At 38.6% G+C, this 20643-nt stretch overlaps 1 protein-coding gene across 2 annotated transcripts; it reads left to right on the forward strand.

Moving 5' to 3' along the window:
* The first annotated feature begins 1302 nt into the window (after window positions 1-1302).
* Window positions 1303-20435, forward strand: LOC149076861 (pancreatic triacylglycerol lipase-like). Of its 2 annotated transcripts, none has more exons than XM_089244584.1 (10): window positions 1303-1573; window positions 5981-6264; window positions 6432-6578; window positions 8041-8164; window positions 8822-8938; window positions 10080-10196; window positions 11509-11769; window positions 13481-13604; window positions 17013-17198; window positions 20173-20435. In XM_089244584.1, the coding sequence occupies exons 1-10, from the start codon at window positions 1426-1428 to the stop codon at window positions 20294-20296; spliced, it is 1632 nt and encodes a 543-aa protein (XP_089100710.1). In that variant the 5' UTR covers window positions 1303-1425; the 3' UTR covers window positions 20297-20435. The 2 variants fall into 2 exon arrangements, with proteins under 2 accessions (XP_089100710.1, XP_089100709.1); XM_089244583.1 differs by having other exon boundaries at window positions 1351-1573; window positions 10080-10202.
* The last annotated feature ends 208 nt before the right edge of the window (window positions 20436-20643 follow it).

The following is a 20643-nucleotide window of genomic DNA, read 5'->3' on the forward strand; positions in this document are numbered from 1 at the left end:
TTTTTCCTCTCGAATGTTCCGTGAACATGTTAATTTCATACGAATATACGTATTAAATTTATCTATACATATTTTTTGTTGAAGCAGCTTGACTCTATAAATATTTTTTATATTTTAGTTACTTTTTTGAATCACGTGATGATATTAGCATTTTAAAAGCATAAACTTCTTATAAGAAGATATCACAGGCCACAAACTTGAGGCGGGAAAAGATAAGTTTTTGTTGAGACAACATGCAAAATAAGAATTTTTTTTGGAAAATTTTTCTGTTAAAAACATAATAAGCTACAAGTGTCTAAAAGTTTAAATTATTCAAGGTTTCTAATGTAATTTGACGCTGTATGCAATATGGCCAATGTTCAGTAGTTGAGGTATCGTGGATGGAATACCACACTAGAGAAAGTGGTGTTGGGATAGCTCACATAGAAAAAGCAAAGGTGACTAGATACGAGCTGTGTTTCCCAACCTCCTTGGACAAGATAAGAAACCAATTATACCCCCTGTAGTCAAAAGCCCGGATTTGACCACATTACATATTTATGTTCAGCTTCTTTTTTTGTTTTTTTTATGATTCGATTAAGCGTAAATGTGAGGCTTCTTATTCGAAATTATTAGAAGGAATTTTGTACTGAAATTCCTCAATTTGTCATCTTCAATTTTTAAAAAATAGATGTCACAACTTCTTGAAATATAGAACACTAGCCACACAATCTTGGATTCTTTTTTACCGATAATACCATATGGATAAATAATCCATAAATATATATAGGATAATATGGATAAATAATCCATAATAAATACCATCCAATAAAATTGAACGATAAAAATTTATGTCATTCCTTGTCCCCCTTTCTTTAATAAATATGTAAAGATTATTCTTGGTTTCTGTTTCGTATTTTTTGGGATATGAATCATATGATAGTGAAGTAAAAAAAAAAAAAATGTACGCAATGAAAAAAAATAAATCGAAGTACAGTACTGTATTGTGTATACAATACACAAGTTTAAAAAAAGCACAATCAATGGCTAAAGTAAACGCAAAGGTTTTTAATGAATGAAGAAATGCATAAGATGTATAGTACAGGAAATTCCAATATAATAAAACGTGTGTAATGTAGTATTGTCAACGAAGGGTAATACAGTACCTTTATTTTTTACCAAATGAAAAAACCCTTTAGATTTGTTTTGAAACAATTATTTGATATAACCGAGGAACACAAAACCTGATAACAGTAATAACTCGATAAGTTATCAGTCGAATTATCATCAACGTGGCGATATTGGACAGGCAGCAATCTGTTTATTATTAGTAAAATCGCGAATCTGACATTCAAAAACACTCGAAACGCTGATTTCATTCCTTTCAACGTTTCTGTCGCCTTCACACAACAACAAAAGTGTGTAAACCTCAATATCTTAAGTTTGATGCAAGGAATCTCTATAAACATGGCGAAGATCTCGTTAACCACTTTGTCAGTGGTTTCTGTCTTTCTTTTCGTGGTTTCGGCTGCCGAAGAGATGGATGCGCAAATAATAAATGGGAACTTGAACGCCAATGACCCTCGAGGATCAAGCAAGTATACATTTGAATCCAATTTAAAAAGAAAGCCACTCGCGTTTACAGTTATTATGTCTAAAGAAGTAAAAAAGATGGCTCCATTCATTCTCCCAGCCTTTGAATAGGAACAAACAAGGCTTTGAAGAAACGTGAGGGAATAAAAAAACAGATCTCGATACAAGCTAGAATTTCTGGAATTCGTGAAGCTGGTATTGAAATACACTGAAGTGCCAGAAAAACTCTGGTACACCCACCTAATATCATGTAGGTGTCCCTCGAACACTCCGAACTGCTGCAACAAGACGGCTCCACTAATATGTGTAAAGGTATCCTAAAGGCAATTACCACCATGATTCTCTTAGGGCAGTCCACATTGCCATAACGATGCGAGGTGATTTTGTCCAGTCCGTTGCAAAGTATCCCATATGTGCTCAATAATATTCATGTCTGGGGATTTAGGCTACACCGTCTATAGTAGAAAGCCTCAACGCGAAGCTTTGACGTCACTGAATAAGTCCATTTCACCTGTAGCCATTGGATATAGCGACGCATACGATATCTTTACCTTTTTTGCAGTATATACAGTGACTAAAGTGACGTTCACGGGCTTCGCGTGGAGGCTTTCTGCTATAGATGGTATTGATTTAGGTGACCTACGGAGGATGCTGAAGTCGGAAGAGTTCCTGGAGCCACTCGGTAGCAACGCCCGTGGTGTGTGGTGTCGCATTGATCAGTTGGAATTGTCCAAGTCCCGTCGGACAGCACACAGGACGTGAATGGGTGTAAGTGATCGGAAAGGATGTTTACGTACTGGCTACCATTCAGTGTCGTCTGTAGACCTATCAGGGAGTCCCATATCATGCCAACTACACACGTCCCATACCATGACAAAGTCTACCAGCTTAAACACGTCCATCAGTCCGATACAACTGAAAACGTGACTCGTCAGACATGGCAAGGTGCTTCTAGTCGCCGCCAACAGTCCAATGGTGGTGCTGGAGAGCCCAGACGAGGCGCATATTTGAGGCAGTGTTGCACGTCTATCACGTGAAACAATTCTCGTCAGCTCTCGATGGTCCCGTTCCTTCGGGGACTTTTTCCGTCCGCACCTTTGTTGGGGATTTGATGGTTTTTCCGGATTCTTTATGTTCACGGTACGCTGTTGCGATGGTCGCGCGCGCGTGCGCGAATACCTAACTTTCTTCTTTCTACCTCGGAAATACTGTGGCCCATCTCACGAACGCCGGCTACTAAGCTACGTTCAAAGTCACACATTCCCTGAGTGATTAATAAATCCTGGAATGATGCCGATTCTAGAACAGTGAAATAATTTAGTATCTGTGATCAATTATATATATTATAATTATAAATCATTAAAATTCGGGAAACAGTGTCATAACTGATGATAAAATTTTAATAATTGATAATTATTATCCTATGTGAATGTTGATGCCTAAGTTGCAATCTATAGTCATTTTCATCGAGAAGAAATATAAGTTCTTCTATATTTCTCCTCTAAGGTCATTTTACAGATCTAAGAGAGATGAATTGGATAATTAGAACTTCTTTTCAGTGACTTAATTAGTTAAGTTCGAGTGTATTACGTCAGAACGTCAATACTTGGGGCCGTGTCTATGACACAGGCTTACCGAATTTTTTTTTTCATGGTTTTTAATCGAAAAGAAGGGAAATAAACTATTACTGTGGTGAATGAATAAAAAAAAATATTTTTTCACTTTGTTTTTTCCGTTATGGTCAGGGTCGAATTAATCATTAAGCAAAACAAGCACGTGCTTAGAAAATCAGGAGAAGAAAGGCACCACTAAAAGTTATCAAATTATATTTTTTATCAATGTATGATTTTTTTCCAATAACCATTCGGTAGAAATCCTCAAAGATCATATTGGAAATGAAAGTATCTTGAAATTCCTCTTTTTGACACAAGATGAGACGCATATGCTAATTCCACAGCAACAATATTGAAAAATCCCAAATCTACAGAAACTAATAACATTGCAAACTAGAGTCCACGTTAAAACGCTGAGTTTTTGGAATGAGATGTCACAAATTTTCCATAAAGTAGGGAAGCCCAGGGCATTCTTAACAGTATACCATAGGCTCCAGAGGTTTACGCAGGTAGGGACCCCGTACCTCCCAAATGACGATTAAAAAAATTTAAAAAAAATTAGAATATCGAAATTAAATACCTTTATATGTTACCAAATCAACTTCTGTTAATTTAAAATGATTTTTTCAAGGTTGTAACTCATAAATTTCTCTGAAAGATTTGTTGTTCCTTTCGAAAGGTCGATCCTGTGTACGCTCTTGATAGGCCCCGGAAAAAGCGATTTTTCCGAGGCCCTCATTAAGCTAAACATACCTGTCTTCTAATTTGCATACTTACTCTCGAAAATTGTAACCGGATATAATTGTGACGAAGCTCTCTCGGCACGTTCCCGAAACGTGGCCCGGTGTTCCAATGCGTCGAGTAGGCACCCAGTAAGCCAAGTTCTACAGAATAAGGACTTGAACTTGAAACGCACAGATCTACGGGTATAATCGCATATGGATCATAAGTGGATCAACTGTGTAGTTCGATCCACGGTAGAAGCAAAAGAAATGCTACTAGATATGTAGAATGCAAACGAACTCGAAAATGCATCAGAAAAAAAAAAAGGTACCCGATGATGGTGATTAACCAAAAATAAGGTACATGTGCTTGTGGATAATATTGTGGCTATGCTAAGGTTCAGCGATTCCTCCTGAAGCCGATTAGGAAAATTCTAAAAAAGTTGTCAATGGGGGAAAATATCTTGGAATGTTTATGAAAGACTAGACCAAAAGGTGAAAATCAAAGGTCTGCTTTTTTTTTTTGGAAAATTTGAAAAGAAAATTCCAAAAGGTACGTTTTGGCAAATTCAAAAACAGTGACAGTAACATCGACTTGCGTTTCTTTCTTTTCAAAATGGTAATTGGGAGAAGAGGGGGGGGGGTATAAAAATTAAAATTTGTATATGCTTCACGATATACTAAATGCGAATATGACTTTAAAAAAAATTTCGCTTCTTTTTTTCCTACCACACTGAAAAAAATTTACCCCGTGCTTTTGGATAAAAGTTCACCGAGATATCTGTGATTGAAATTTTTGAGTTTTTACTGTTTTTCAAGAGAATATAACACACTGAATATAAAAAAAATATGAAAAAATTCCTTTCCTCCCAATTAATCATTTTACACGCTGCTTTTTTTTTAATATTGCAGCTGATAGGACCTACACATTTCACTACTGTATCGTTATTTGAATAGCATAGATGTAGTGCTCCCCCAGACATAAGTAATTTTTAGCCTATGCACCCTCTGCATATGTAGTTAAAAATGTCAGGTAGGGGTGACAAATACTTCAATAAAGAATTGTGTCCTTTCGCACGTAAACGGGATGGTAATGAAATAATTTTGCTGATATACGAGCTCCTAGCGATCGCAAAAATCAATGAATGCGAACGGCCATAGACATACCCAGGATATTCTTGGGGGGGGGGGGGGGGTTAAAATTGTTTTTCTTCTGAAGTGGAGCGGATCGGTGTTTCTTCCTTTGAAAAACTCAAAAATTTCGGCTCAATGCCCCTTGCGTACGCCAGCCAATGTTCGAAATATGTGTTTCCTAGTATGCGTTCGAGGAGAGGAATAAAAACCCTAGATCTAGTGGTTATACGGTTACAGCAACGAAATTTCGAAAAATTCGAATAGCAACACTCTCACTTTTATGCATTGAGAGTAATGCATGTTGAGTAATCGGCGCAGTGAAAAAAAAAAAAAAAAAAAAAAAAACAAGAATGGCGTTGGAACACACAAGAATCGGATTTAACGGCGCGCGCCCGGGGCCCCGACTTCTGGGGTTAGCACACCAACCCCTTGGTGAGCTCTTTCTTTGTCTGCGTCCTGCGCCGGCGTTTATGGTGCTATACAGGTATCGTTTCAAACAGGTCCGTAGCCAGAAATTTAGTTCGTGGGTGGGGGGGCACTTTCATTTCGGGGTTTCAAGGGAAGACCAAGTGATAGAACAATAGATTTGGCCATCTTTTTCCCAACACTTCGGGGGGGGGGCAGCCCTCCAAGTCCTCCCCCCCCCCCCACCACGGCTACGGCCTTGGTTTCAACGTCATATTAATAGATTTTCACGGTGCCGATCACTTAGCAGTTCATAAAATTGAGTGCTGTCATCTTCATTTTTCGAAATTTTGTTGCTTTAACTCATACTCGAGCTCATACTTTGTGGACACACCTATATCCCGAATTTCATCCACATTCGTGTATTTTTGCGGCCGCTAGAGGGTTCGTGTGTCGACAAAGTTATTTTATGACCACCCTGAAAACCATTAACCTCTGAAATTCTTATACATGAAATATATTTCATTGAAACAGTCATCGGCGGTGGCGGGGAAATCTGCATGAAGGAGCTCGGATGCTTTGAGAATACGGACGACTTCAAGCACATTCTTTACCGTCCATTAAATCCATTGCCTCAGGATCGAGCCATCATCAACACCAAGCTGTTACTTTATACGAAGCGCAATCTCAAAGAACCGGATATGTTGGTTGCCAGCGATCCCAGCAGTATCCTGAAGTCTCACATCGATACGAAGATTCCGACGAAATTCATCGTGCACGGGTACATGGACAGCGAACTATTTGGGCCGTGGATGTGGGTAAATGATACACCATATTTCTTATTCTTATGGTTGAGAGAGAGAGAGAGAGTCCATTCTTGAAGTAGTTTCTGAATATTTGCTACAGAAATTATGATTTTAATAATTATGTGTGTGATGTTTCTAAGGATATTGTACATAATCCCGGTTTTTTCAATCGATTTCAGACTTTGAAAGATGAATTCCTGATGCACAATGACTACAACGTGATAATCGTCGAATGGAGTGGAGGAAATCACGGCATGTACCCTCAAGCTGCATCCAATACAAGAGTCGTCGGTGCAGAGATAGAAATCATGATAAAAGCCCTCAAGGTTTTAATACGATCGTAATTTGCGTCTAAAAAATAACACCTTTTGTCGTATAGCGGTGCGTGCATACAGACATACTGTATACAGCAAGGGTGTAAAACCTTTCGAAGAATGCGGGCCACTTCAATGATTTGAAAATGAGTCGTGTTCCATTTAAGTGATTTGGAATTGTGTCACGCGTAGCTCAAGTGCTCTGAAACTACCATGGTGATATACATATCGCAAAGTCATTTAAATGATCTGGGAATGTGCCGTGAGCCGCTCAAGTGAAACTGTGAGCGGTGATAATGACAATTCCTTGAGTGACCTGCGACAAGTCACTCACTCTAAGCGGCTCATCTGCAAATGTGCCGCTTAGTTCACTTTTGCAGAATTAGGTTTGAGGTCAGGGACCACATCAGATGACTCCGAGGGCCACATTTGACCCGCGGCCATGGATTTAGCATGTATGGTATACAACGTAAGCTTAAAGTTATTGTAAAGATTGGAAGGGGGAGGTTCAGAAATAACTTCCTGGATAGAGATATACGTAGCGTAGAGATATATCTACGCGCGCGAGGGGCTTTGGGCAGACCCAACGTTTCAATACGGTAGGCCTTTTTTTTTTTTTCAAACCGAGCACAACTCAGGTCTATTGCCATAGGCAATTTACTACCTAGTGAGTTGTGCCGGAAGTGTAAGTGCGTGTACCTAACAGTCTGAGTGCGTATCTAGTGTTGTGTATGATTTTTCAGTGCTGCCATCTATATCTCAGAAGTGAACTGAGTGATGTGTAGTGACTGAATATTTGTACTGTTTGTAGGACTGTTGCTCTCTGTGGCGAGACTTTTTAACGGGGAGATCGGCTCGCATTTGCGCCTTGAAGTTGGGAACCACAGAAAACCAACAATAGGCTAGGCCTGCGAGCCGAGTGCAAATTTACCATATTGTACAGTATACATAAACTATGCGGGGATTCCATAAATTTCTCTTGTCGCATTTTACTGGCGAATCGTTGATCCTAGAGGCATACTTCCAATTAGAAAATTGTTGCCCGTCTCTAATGAGGCCAAAAAAATTATACTTTTCCAGGTACAATATTCACTGAGGTATTTAAATTTTTTACATTTTTGATTCTTTCCCCGTTTTTCGAATGCGAATATCTCAGCGAATATTGCACTTAGAAAGTGGAGTTTCTTTGTTGGCATCAGGAGAGACAGGACAATAACTTACTAGTTGGGTTTTCAAGCACAGGGTGTCCGTATAAAAGGTTAATTATTTTATTTCAATAACTATTCAACCCCTTGCAACATGAATGACGTATCTGAGGTCTACACGTTATTTGAATATTTTTTTCCAATTGGAAGTATGCTTCTCCAGGATCAACGGTTCTCCAGTGAAATGTGGCAAGCGGAATTAAGTAATCACTCTGTATATAGAAAAAAAAAACGTTCTTCTAGCACTCTTGTTATTTATTTTTTGATAGAAACATGTTGGAATTCAACCGGAAGATTGCCACATTATCGGGCACAGTCTGGGCTCGCACGTTGCCGGCTACGCAGGAGAGAGGTTACGAGAAAGGCAAAATCTAACTCTTGGCCGGATTACAGGTACGAAGTTTGATATTTTTACGCTAGCAATTTGCTTAACGAATATAAATAATAGTTTATCCTGGAGGCCTTGAAAGGCCAATAATATTGCATAAATGAATAAATAATAAGGAAAAATGAAGAAAATATAAAATAACACATTCCCTTCAACCCAAGATGCACAATCTTCGACCAACGGGGCGCACTATATAGCCTATACCTCGGAATTGCTTCCCAGATACACCTCTCTTTCACGTTCAAAATGATTTTGAGTCACGCCATTTAAGATTAAGTCAAGAGTGAATGCATTTAAGAAAAAAAAAAATAAGCCTCAGATTTCAATGGTTTCAGTGCACACGGTAATGCTTCTCATTAGAAACTTATCTTTTTCTCCCATAGGTGTGAGAGGAAAATGAGCTAACTAACAGAGCACACCACCTCACACACTTTTTTTTTAATATGACTCACGAACCCGACTGCATAGCGTACGTACATTGTGTAAAATAAAAAAGGTTTCCAGTTTTTCGTCTTGTCTTAAATTCTCCTTCATCCAATTGTGATGATGTTTATCTCAGCCTTCCAGCTGGAACGAATTGCCTTCGTTAGACGAGGTATCACTGTATTTGTATTTGTTTGATGATAGGAATTCAATTTTTGAAGTTTTTTTTTTAATTTCAGGTTGTGATCCAGCAGAGCCATGGTTTCAGAACATGCCACCTACTGTAAGATTGGACGAGACCGATGCCGATTACGTAGATGTCATTCATACAGATGCAACGAGTATACTACTGTTGGGTAAGATCAATTTCTGAAGCCGATTATATGCAACAAAAACACTGATGTTGTTCAGTCATTTTTTTTAGTTATAACGGATAAGGTATCCGACTACTTTTTTTAGCACTTTTCTATAAAATGGTAGTGGAGTACTTTATAACAATGGCACTTTTATAACAATTTTTGATAGAGAAAGTGGCTCAAAATGGTGGAAAAAATAATAAATTTCGAATTACCTATTTCATTTTCTGCGCCAAAGTGATTTTTATGTCAAATTTTAAGCAAAATTCATGTAATGTTTTCGAAATTACCAAAAATTCTGTGAATGAAATGTTTTGTTGTTTTCACAGTACAATTCAACTAGTAATGTTGCAAGTTGTGAACTAAAATTTATAGTATTTTATGGTGTCTACATAAGTCACACCTAAATCTGCTGATACACGTGTAAATGTTTTGGAGTTTCTTTCAACATATCGTGTATAAAACACTGTAATTAAACAAATAATATGTTATAGAACTTAGATTTTAGTTCATAACCTTAACAATATATATAGCAGAATCATGAAAAATTTTGTAATGGGTAATTTTTAATAATAATTTGATAAAATTATTAAATTATAAAATGTATTTGCACTTATTTCATTTATTATAATTATTTTAATAATGTTATATATAATTTTATATTATTTTATTTATTTATTACCATAAAATTTTGTAATGATACAGTCAATAGAGTTTTAGGAATCATGTTTCAAACTCAAGTAAAATGTAAAAAAAATAGTATTCTACGTAAAACAGGTTCAAATTTTCATGCACGGATTACTTGTATGTAGAAAAAGTAACACTTAAGTTGCCTAGGTCCACTTACTTGTCTATAACTACGTAGGTTCCAAGCGTCATACAAACAAAACAAGGCCTGTTTTGGAATCACAAGTAACGGGCTTTTTAAAACGATATCTTCTTCCAAAATGACGTTTTAAACGTAGTTGGATACCTTAATATTCTCACACACAATGAGGTGCTCGCAATTAAGAAGATACTGAAGTGGTAATGGCTGCGAATCAACAGATCCATTCGTGCTTCTCAAGCTTTTAAAATGAATGTCCTTTTTCTTTTTATAGAGAAGTATGAAATCTGTTACAACTTTATTACTTGTTCTTAGGTTTCGGAATGAGCCAAATGGTCGGCCACGCTGATTTTTTCCCGAACAATGGTAGGAAGCAACCAGGGTGCAAGACCTCAAAGATCACATCCTTCATCAACAAAGGATTTGTCGAAGGTAAAAGTAAAACATCTCGTATCATACAAGTTCTAGTACAGGGCGTCCCCCCAAAAAAGGACTCCCTGATTTTAAAATGAAATAACTTGGGAACGATTATCGATAGAAGAATAAAACAAGTGGTATTTTTATTCTCAAAGCCGTAAAAATCAGATACAGAAGTCTCAAAATTAGTTACAAATATTGCCAACAGGGGGCACTGTGTGCTGTAATCACAGTTTGGAATCCGAGAAATAAGCTATGTATTGCCTTTGCAAGTAGTCGTTGCAATCCCATCACAATAAATTCGAAAATGTGCACCTTTCGCAGCACAGAGAACGATCACGGCTGAACGGTATATTGCAGTTTTGGAACAGTTTGTCACCTGGGTTGGAGGATTGACGGGGCACTTACTGGTTCATGCAAGATGGAGCCCAACCACAACGGTTTTTGCCCAAGATGCTCTTAAGATGGCCCTGGACTAGAGTCATTGCATTGAATTAGCCCACATTTACTGGAACAGGCATGAATTGGCCTTCATACCAGGGCCGTCTTAAAAACATCATGGGGCCCACGGGCCAAGTGATTTTTCTGAGGCCCTACTTGGAAAATTCTTGAAAAATTCAACTTCTTTTCGTTTTTCTGAAGCTACTCTTCTCTTCAGGTCCCTGGGCAGTGCCCAGTTGGGCCCATACGTTAAGACGATACTGTGCCCCATGCTCACCTGATCTTACCCCTTAGGACTACTTTCTGTGAAACAAATCGAAGAACACTGTTTTCCGGAACAATCCTGTAACACTGGGTAAGCTCCAAGATTCTGTGAGGCATGTTGCGTTCATTTCTGTTGAGGCACTACAAAGAGTGACTGAAAATTGCATTCTTCGTTTGCGCCCTCTATGTTCTGCGAAGGGGGCACATTTTTGAATCCATGGTGATGTGATTACAACGACTGCTTGCAAATGACAGTTTGTAGCATATTTCTCGGACTTCTAACTCCGATTACAACATACGGCGCCCCCTGTTGGCAATATTTGTAATTTTAAATTTTTCTGTATCTTTAAATTTTAAAACTTCTGTATCAGACTTTTACGGCTTTCAGAATAAACATGCCGCTTGTTTTATTCTTCTATCGATCACCGTTTCCGCGTTATTTAATTTTAAAATCAGAGATTCCTTTGTGGGATATCCTGTACGCACTAGTAGTTTTACCACTAACACTAATGTAAATAGGACCTTGCTTAGCCATTGTCCGGTCGGGCAAAAAACAATTTCGCAGCTCTTTCACAATACCTGTATATTATTTGACCAAAATGTTTCTCCCTCTGATCATCAGGTACCCGTCGACTAGCATCTTGCGACCACCAGCGATCGCTCGATTTCATGATCGATTCCATCAACTATATGAGGAGGATTCCAGTTGCTTACGAATGCTCCAACTGGGAAACCTTCCTCCAAGGAAAATGCGCCGACTGCGGCTCGGACATGAAGAAATGCGCTATAATGGGCATCAGAGCCTATGAATATTATCAACACAAGAACAACTCCATAAAACGCGCCTTTTACGTGAAAACTGCGTCTGCTTCACCTTTTTGGTGTAAGTCAAATTTTACATAAATTTCAACTTTTTTATTTCGTATTGAAAATACAGTGCATTCGCTCAGAAAAGACACTATAGCTATACACTAACATTCCTACTTTTCTGCAGTTTAGTTTTTGTTTTCCCTTTACTCGTTTTTTATTATTTTTCAGTGAACTGACTACACACGCTCTCATTTTTTATTAAATCTCCTCTGTTGTAATCTGTAACCGTCATCATAACTGTGCTCATGCGCAATTCCCTCTCTAAGTCTGTGCACATAGTGTGGCGACCAAGAGGTATGGTAGTGCATAATATAGACTAACGACGAAAATAATTTGATCTAAACCCCACATACTGGAGGAGGAAAACAAAAGTTTTTTCTCTCTCTATCTAACGGTACTATGTGTGTGTGGCGAAACTTTCTTCCTTTTTCCCTTTTTCACCCCTTGGGCCACTTTAGGACTCACTCCCCCCGACCCTTTCAGGAAAGTCGCTAAAATTCCACTAAAGCGTTCTCTAGACAAAGTCATTTGCGATCCAAGGTTCCACTGCGGAAATTGTATGTCTTGAAGTGTATTATCACCCAGGAGTGATTCTAGGACCGGCCGTGCAACTCATGCTGCCACACAGGACGCCACTCTAGGAGGGGCGATGAATCCGGGATAAAGAAAGAAAATAATTGAGAGAAAAGTTCGAAAAAAAAGTTTTGTTTTAGTTCAAATTACGAATGCATATAGATAGATACTAATATAAGATGAGTAAATACATTGAGACCAACCCCCCCCCCCCCAGAGAATATTTTATTTCTCTCGGGAGGGGGATTATTTTTTGCTCTTGGGGGGACAGTCGCCCCCGCCCCCCTACCCAATCCGTCTGTGATTGAAACTGAGTGAAAATCTACGGCCTTTCCAAGTCTTTGTCAGGTGCAACATATTCCGGAGGGCACCAAAAAAAAAAAAAATGGTTTCGCCACTTGTGAAAATTTATTCTCTCTGGCTGCCCCTGCTGTCACTCCTCTCATTTTGACAGTAGAGTCATATACCAGTACCACGCAATTTTGTCATTTCGCGTGAAGGTCAAAATTGTGCTTGGATTCAACATCAGGTACGCGAGTAGGTAGAAAAAGAATTTTCAATAGAGTAGGCAGGCTACGGACACATACACGGGCGATTAGAGCGCAAGTTGGTCATAAGTATTGGTTGATTAGAATTAGTGACGCCTATAATACAGTTAAAAATATGTCATCCGCTGTCAGTAACTTTTGTCTAGATATTGTACTTACAAGAAGTGCGAATAATATGGAAAATACCAATTTTTTATTTATTTATTATTATTCCAATTTAAAAAAATGATAGAAACTTGTATTTCCATAAAATTTAGAGTCTTGTCGTTGCATTGACAAGTGTATCATATTTCAAAATGGATGCTATTTCCATGACCACCCCCCCCCCCTCCAGGGCGGGGTTAACAGGGCTCTGGCCCTGAGCCCGGAACAATTCTCTATAAATTAATTATCAGAAGGGCCAGTGAAAAGTTTGACCGGGTGGCTGTCAAAAGATCCCAGCCTAGGGGGCCCTGCCCAGGCTACAAAATATCCCAATATTGAAATGGAATTCAAAGAGCATCAAGGTTCAAGCATAAACGGGTTAAAATTCAAAGAAATGCTAGCGACGCATTTTCCGTATTATTTCTATTTCACTCTATGGATGTTTTTTCTTCATTTCAGTATACCATTATCAGATATCAGTGAAACTGCATAAGCCACGTTTCAGTTACAAGGATCAGTCGGGAAGTTTCGATATAACTTTACACGGATCAAAGGAAGATTTTTTGACTGAACTGAAGAATGAGTGAGTATAATAATTATCCGAGGATGATGTTGTCACTCTCTTTCTCTCTCCGCTATCCATACGAAGGTTTTTAATAGCTGGCCGATGCGAAGATATATTTAGGAAAGAGAGAAAAAATTCAACTGGCTTTTTGCGGGGAATCGAACCCACGTCCTTTTACTTTCCGGGTGACTTCCCTAGACTATAGAGGCAACGAATATCTCAATCTTTCCTTGGAGCTCGTGTGCACTGAACGGGACCGTACATGGACGGTGGTCGGACCTAACTCAGGCCAAAGCTCACAATTGCTGACAATGCCGCCAGATATCTGGTGGCATTGTCAGCAATTGTGGCCCCGCAGGCGGTTGAATTTTCTCTCTCACCTAGAATATACCTTCGCATCAGCCATCTGTTAAAAACCTTCGTAATAATTATCGCACCGCATTCTTCAACCTACATTCGGAAAACACCGAACAAACACGAATTCTTCTCTAAAGAAGAATATATCTCATACTTTGTTTCGATATTCTTCCAATGGAAAGAGTTGGAAACAAAATACCAAAAGATTTTTGATATAAAGAAAAAAAAAATTCATGAAATAAGAAGACGGATGAAAAAAAAAATAGTGTTTCACCAAGAAAATGAAATCGAGTGACTTCATTTGATAAGGCTTTTTGCTTATCAAAAGTAAGAAAAATCGCCATCGGTTTTTCCCACGAAAACTGCGCAGGTGTTGCCTTGGCAGAACGCACGTGTGCTTTAGCTGCCAAAAACGATGGCCATGAAGTCAACAAAATAAATGAACAAAAATAAGAAACAAACTTTATATCATACAGGTTCAGCTCATGGCCCGCGAGCCAAATGTGGCTCCTCACTCATCATCTCGTGCGGCCCGCGACCTTAAACTTAATTTCGTAAAAATTAAATAACCGTTCCAGATAACTCAAGTGACCCGCAGCACATTTACAAATTATTTAAGTGGTCCACCATACGTTTTCAAACCAATGAAGTGGCTCTCACTCTCCAAAAGGTTCAGCACTCTCGCAATTATAGGCCTATTGTAGGAAATTATGGCCAGTATACAGGGTGTCCTGTAAGTCCGAATTCGGTCTTTATCTCATGGACTGTATGGAGAGTATGGTTCTAGTTTAAAAAAAATTATATTCAAAATCACTCTGCACCACTTTCAAGAGTGAAAATACAGTGGGTCATTAAATAAAAATCCAAGTTTTTATACGCCACCCCCCCCGGTTTTCTAACTCCCAATTAGGAAGTTGTTGCCCTGACTCTCCTGAGACAAAAAAATAATAATCCAGGTTTCTGAGTGCAATATTCGCTGAGATAGATGAATTAAAATATTCGGAGAAAAGTTGTGAAAGAACAGCATAAATGAGGGAAAGAAGCACTGTCTGTTGCTTTATGCTGTTCTTTATCAACTTTTCTCTGATTTTTTAATTCAAACATATGTCAGCGCGAATATTGCACTTAGAAACACGGAATTTTTTCGCCCCCCCCCTCCTCACGGGTAGAGATTTTTTTCCCGAGTCACCCCTGCCTACGAGGCGCACAGCCTTAGAACCACCCATGATATTTTCATTTACTTGAGAATAGATATAACTTCCCATTGCTCTAAACACAGTTCTGAACGAAATCGAAACTTGTTCAGATGATCCACTGATCCTATTAACCCTTATAATGGCAATCTCCATATAAGTAGACGCCTTCTTAAAGCCCTCCCATTTCGGCAATCCCGACCCCAGCTATACAGGGAGCTTTGTCTGATAACATGTTTTCTGCCCACCCCCGTTCATTCAATGAACTGCCAGTCGGCGGAGTCAGCTTTTGTTCAAAGTTAGGTAATAGTAGTTTTCTCCCATCTTTTCGGAGTTATATAGAAATATGCGTACAGAATATATAAATGATAGAAAAGCGTATATATAGATTATCTATAGAAATAGAAGTATTTATCTTCCTTTTTTTATTATAATTATTCTTTGTTTCGGGGTGAGGGGATATTTATCACTACATGAGATCGAAAAATATTCCTCTTGAAAACAGGTGGCAATTTCTAGAAGGTTTAGTGATTTCTAACTATCAGACACAATTACGGCAGTTATACAATGCGGATCACGGAAATTTTAATTGAAACCGCTTGAATCAAACGGTGTGCCCGAGCACCGCTGTATGTTACTACTTCACCACGCACCAACTACTGCCATATCACTACAATGCACTTTACTGCCGTTAACGAATTAAGTTGGAAATTAAGGTGCCATCTATCGGTCTTTACCTTCAACTCGTTAGGTAAAATATCTTGTTCTGTAGTTTTCCCCGGTTCGACGAACCTGGGATCTGACGGCAACCATCATGGGGGTAGACGAGCATTTTGCCACCACGCCTCTCGGACGCTGTATGTATGCTGTAAGCAGAGACGGCTCTAGTGGTACGAACGTAGTGTACACTGGTTTCCGATTCTGCAAGTCGGCGAGGTTACGGATGGGTTAAAAAAACATGAAATTTACGTTTTTAACCAAAGAATCGGAAATCAGTTTGCACTACGTTCGTCCCTAGAGCTGTGCTACCCGCCCGGACGTCTCTATTGAACATGAGTTGTTTATGGATTGGAATCACTGCATTTTACCTAATCAAATCTAACCACAGTGTAACCGTAGAGAAGGCCTTTGTTCTCCGAGTTCATGCTCCACCGTCACCATAGTGGTGGTCAGCTGAAGTTGGTTTTCTGTGGTTCCCAACTTCGAGGCGGAAATGTGAGCTGATCTCCCCGTTTAAAAAGTCTCTCCACAGAGCAACAGGCCTACAAACAGTACAAATATTCAATCACTACACTTCACTCCCTTCACTTCTGAAATATAGATGGTAGCACTGAAAAAAAAATCAGACACAACACTTGATACGTATTCAGTACTGCTAGGTACACACACACTTACACTTCCGGCACAACTCACTAGATAATAAATTGCCTATGGCGATAGACCTGACTTTTGCTCGGTTTGAAAGAAAAGCCTTTGCTCTGACTCGATGCTCAGTGGAAATAATTTCAGTACACAAAAAAGAAGGATACAGACATGGACCCCACAAGGGGTGAGCTGACAAGGCTCCAGCCCTGGGGCCCGGGACGATTTTCACAATTTTTTTGCTTTTTCACGCTATAAATTCATCATAAAGGGGCCCCGTGAAAGTCTGGTCAGGGGCCCACAAAAGATCACAGCCTAGGGGCCTTGCTTCAGGATGTGGGGGCCTTGGATACAGAGAACCGAAAAAAGTTTGGGAACCACTGGTTTAAAGTAATGCTTTCGATTGTGAAAGTTGTCTTCCAATGTTTAAATAATCTCGATTGTCTTCCATGTAACTACAGTTTGATACTAAACTTAGAAATACCAATTTCAATACATTGCATTGTTCACGCAGGGACAATAATTTGTACCACGGAGCTCGATACCAGTACCTCATCACCACGGATAAGGAACTAGGTGAAATAAAGAGTATTACATTGAAATGGTACAGTGGCTCCAGAAATCCCATCGGCTTAATCTTCAAGCCAAAACTGTATGTAAACTACATCACAGTTGTGCCGATGTCCGTGATGGAAAAATCGTGAGTATTTCAAAAAAATTAAAACTTTTGTGATCTAATATATATATAACGCTAGTCAACAAAATAAAACTTTTTTTTCTGTGTCTCCTTACCAAACAGGTGGATTTATCTAATTTTGGGGGGGGGGGGCGCTGAATTCAGTAAAAAAGTCAGTTTTTATCTACTATCACATCACAGTTCTGAGATAATTATTCTATCACAATTATCACAACAGTACAAAAATATAATACAGTCGAATCCCGTTATAACGAACTCCCAGAGACCGAAGAAATCATTTCGTTATAATGAAATTTCATTATAAAGGAATTCCAGGTTTTTGTATATTGTTTCTATGTAAACTTATCTGGTGGATTAGAAAAGTGTTCGTTAAAACGAGATTTTCGCTATAACGGTATTCGTTAAAACGGAATTCGTCTGTATTGGCTAATATGGACTGGTTATACAAGGCCATAACTAGGATTTTTGCCGCCCGGAGCAAACATTATTTTGCCACCCCCTACACATTTAAAATTTTCTAATTTTGTGACGGTGTTCTTTGTTCCCACCTAAAACTGCCACCCGGGGCAGTTGTCCCTCCTGTCCCCCCTCCTAGTTACGGCCCTGGGTTATAAATAAATTAAAAAAAAAAATCTCTCAGGATTTTACAGATGTTTTCCAGTTAATGTGTTTCTGTACACAAAAACACTTTAATGATTAATATATTTCCAAAAAGTTTTAAGTGCATTGGATTTGGAAAAATGAGATGAGATAGCTTTTCCTCTTGAGCATCATCAGTCTACCTGATTGGAAACCAACAGTAGTAATACCCTATCGCTGAAAGGTTCCAATGTTTCTGATAACGATGCATCATAGTGAAGATGCCTTGGTAAAAGCGCGTTCACATAGTTCATCTTTAAAAGCACCTAAAATTTTCGAAAGAAATAAGAGTAAAAGTGAATTTTTATAAGGTGCTGAAACACACTGCACTGACGTTGTGAATTCCGATTCATGGAAATTCTGTGACGTTGAAATTATGACGTGAAATTCCTACGTCACAGAATTTCCGCGAATCAGAATTTACAATGTCTCTGACATGACGTGAAATCACGTCACGTGAGTGTAATGTGTTTCAGCCTTTAGTGAGAGATATCTTGGATCCCATGTTCTTGTTGTCTAACAAATCACTCACTATGGAAACTAGTTATCGTCCTTTCTATTGCCACGAAAGCCGTAAATAACCAATTTGAAATAGGACTAAGCGGTTAATTCATGATTTCCCAGCTTGGTATGGAGAGTTGGATCTTGCAGCAGTTTTATGATTGGATGCCCAACAAATATGCTCCCCTTTCAACCTTCTCTCACTAAATTTGAGAAATATTTCGTTCAAACGATCAAAGAGCTGACTTTTATCACAAGAACTGTTACGAAGTAGGTAGGGGCTCGGGGATCCATGATGTTCTTAAGTCAGCCGCCTCGTTGGGCAGTTTGCCTGTTGTGGCGTTGTATTTGTATTTGTATTTGAAATTTTCAATTAGGCTCAACGTGACATCAAGTGAGGGTATAATGTCGTTACTTGGCTCAACGAGAGGCGTATTGTTTTTCACATTATCTTTTCCAATGATATATCGAGCGCGGTAGCCTAGGTCGATAAGATACTCGCCTAGAGTACTCAAGTATGTTTAGAGGTGTCACAACTTCGATACCCGGTTCGGCCTTGTCAGAAACTTTCCTGATGCAGGGGTACAACAAAAACGGTGACATGACCACAGAAAAAGAGTCCCACACCGAGGGGTTAGCGTACTAACCTCTCGGTGAGTATAAAAAAAAGCTGCCGTTCGGAATCGGCAATAAATTGTGGGTCCCGGTCTAATTAATTAACCCTCGTGCGCAGAAAATAACCATGCTGTGACAAAAATTATCAAATGACCAATGATATATGATTTTCTTATTGGCCACTCCTTAGCTTCGTAGTGGCTTTTGGCGTCTCTGCTGTCCCATAGACAGAAAAGGAAAAGCAGCAGTATTTTGTGAATCCACTCTGTTAACATATAAAAAGGGCAGTACCCAACCATCATAACATGTCTGCACTCATGATCTGCGTATGTGATTGCCTCCAGTAATAATGCCTTCATATGTTTCTCTTTTGTCCATTGCAAAAGCCACAGGCACTGAAAGTCGTATACTGCTTTTAAGCTGATTTTACATGAATCAATAATGAAACATGACTAATACAATATCAATCGAAAAATGACTTACGCCATGCTAGCACACAACGGCTCATATGTTAAACTTACCGAATGTTTCCAGTCCCTGCTGTGGTGAACACACCCATTTCCATCATTAGCCCTTTTATGTCGTGTCAACACACACACCGAATTACATTACATTACATTTCCAAATGTATGGAAAAACATCCACTTCTTGAATCTTTGTTACTTCAGCAGAAGGTTTGATTTTTTCAACCTAGAACTCAAAAATTCCACTTGCTGTTCAGAAGCTTTAAATCGATGAACGAAATCACGAAATCATTTCAGGTCCTTCTGTTCTATAGGTGATGTGTCATAATCAGGTCTGTGCTCTTTTGAAGATCGTACGTCGTCTGATTCACTATCTTCTGACATTTGTGATTTAGTGCTTCCAAATTACAGACTCAAAATAGTTGGACTACTACCAGAATAATGGGACTACAAAATAGTTTAGGACAGTTACAGATTTAATTTTATAAATCTATTTCAAAACGAAATTACTACACCCAAGCAACCCAAAAACCTTAAAAAATCTTAATTACATTATAAAAAACCTCGCATATTAGCGTATTTTTAATAGCAGATGCGGCTTCTCTCTACACCCGAAAATCCATAAGAATTAATGTATCACATGCCAGATACAAAGTAACTGTTGACTAGTGTAATTTTTACTTATCGCGATTTTTTTTTGCCGAAAATTTTATCATTCTCACTTAAACATTCAATTCTTTTTCTTTCTTTTTTTACAGGCCAAGAAACATGACAAATCGCGTATTTTGCCACAATCCAGAAAGTGCCATGCTTCCCAAGGTACTCACGTATTTTCACAGAGACAATGACTGCTTGAAATATCTCTATAGTGATAACGATTAATTTCGTTGTTAATGCCTGTGCAAGCCAAGACTATATGACACTTTTTCGCCATTGTATTTAGTCACATGCAAAACTTATTTAGACAAAAATCTGTTATAAAGATATTGCTTTTATAAAAGGGTATATTTTGATGCAAGGATTCTAGGTATATCGATATTTTGATTCAAGATATTTCTAATGTTGTATCTGTTTTTGTTTGAACAAGATATGCTGAGAAAGGAAAAGTGTGAGTAAAACACTCAAAATCTTATATTGAAGTGAAGATTGAGAGTTCTCTTATATATCCTGAGCAAACTTCCCGATGCATTTTTCACAAAATGTTTGTTTTAAAACATGTACAACGTGGT

Source organism: Pholcus phalangioides, unplaced genomic scaffold (genome assembly GCF_987345545.1).
Source record: "Pholcus phalangioides strain wild (caught in Gottingen) unplaced genomic scaffold, Ppha-v1.0 ptg000015l_1, whole genome shotgun sequence".
NCBI lineage: Eukaryota > Metazoa > Arthropoda > Arachnida > Araneae > Pholcidae > Pholcus > Pholcus phalangioides.

Excerpts from the sequence above, each read along its gene's own strand:
- LOC149076861 (XM_089244583.1), top strand. The coding sequence starts at position 1,426 with ATGCAAGGAATCTCTATAAACATGGCGAAGATCTCGTTAACCACTTTG. Across the intron at positions 11,770-13,480 it reads GTCTGCTTCACCTTTTTGGT|TATACCATTATCAGATATCA; the intron begins GTAAGTCAAATT and ends TCTTCATTTCAG. Across the intron at positions 17,199-20,172 it reads ATGTCCGTGATGGAAAAATC|GCCAAGAAACATGACAAATC; the intron begins GTGAGTATTTCA and ends CTTTTTTTACAG.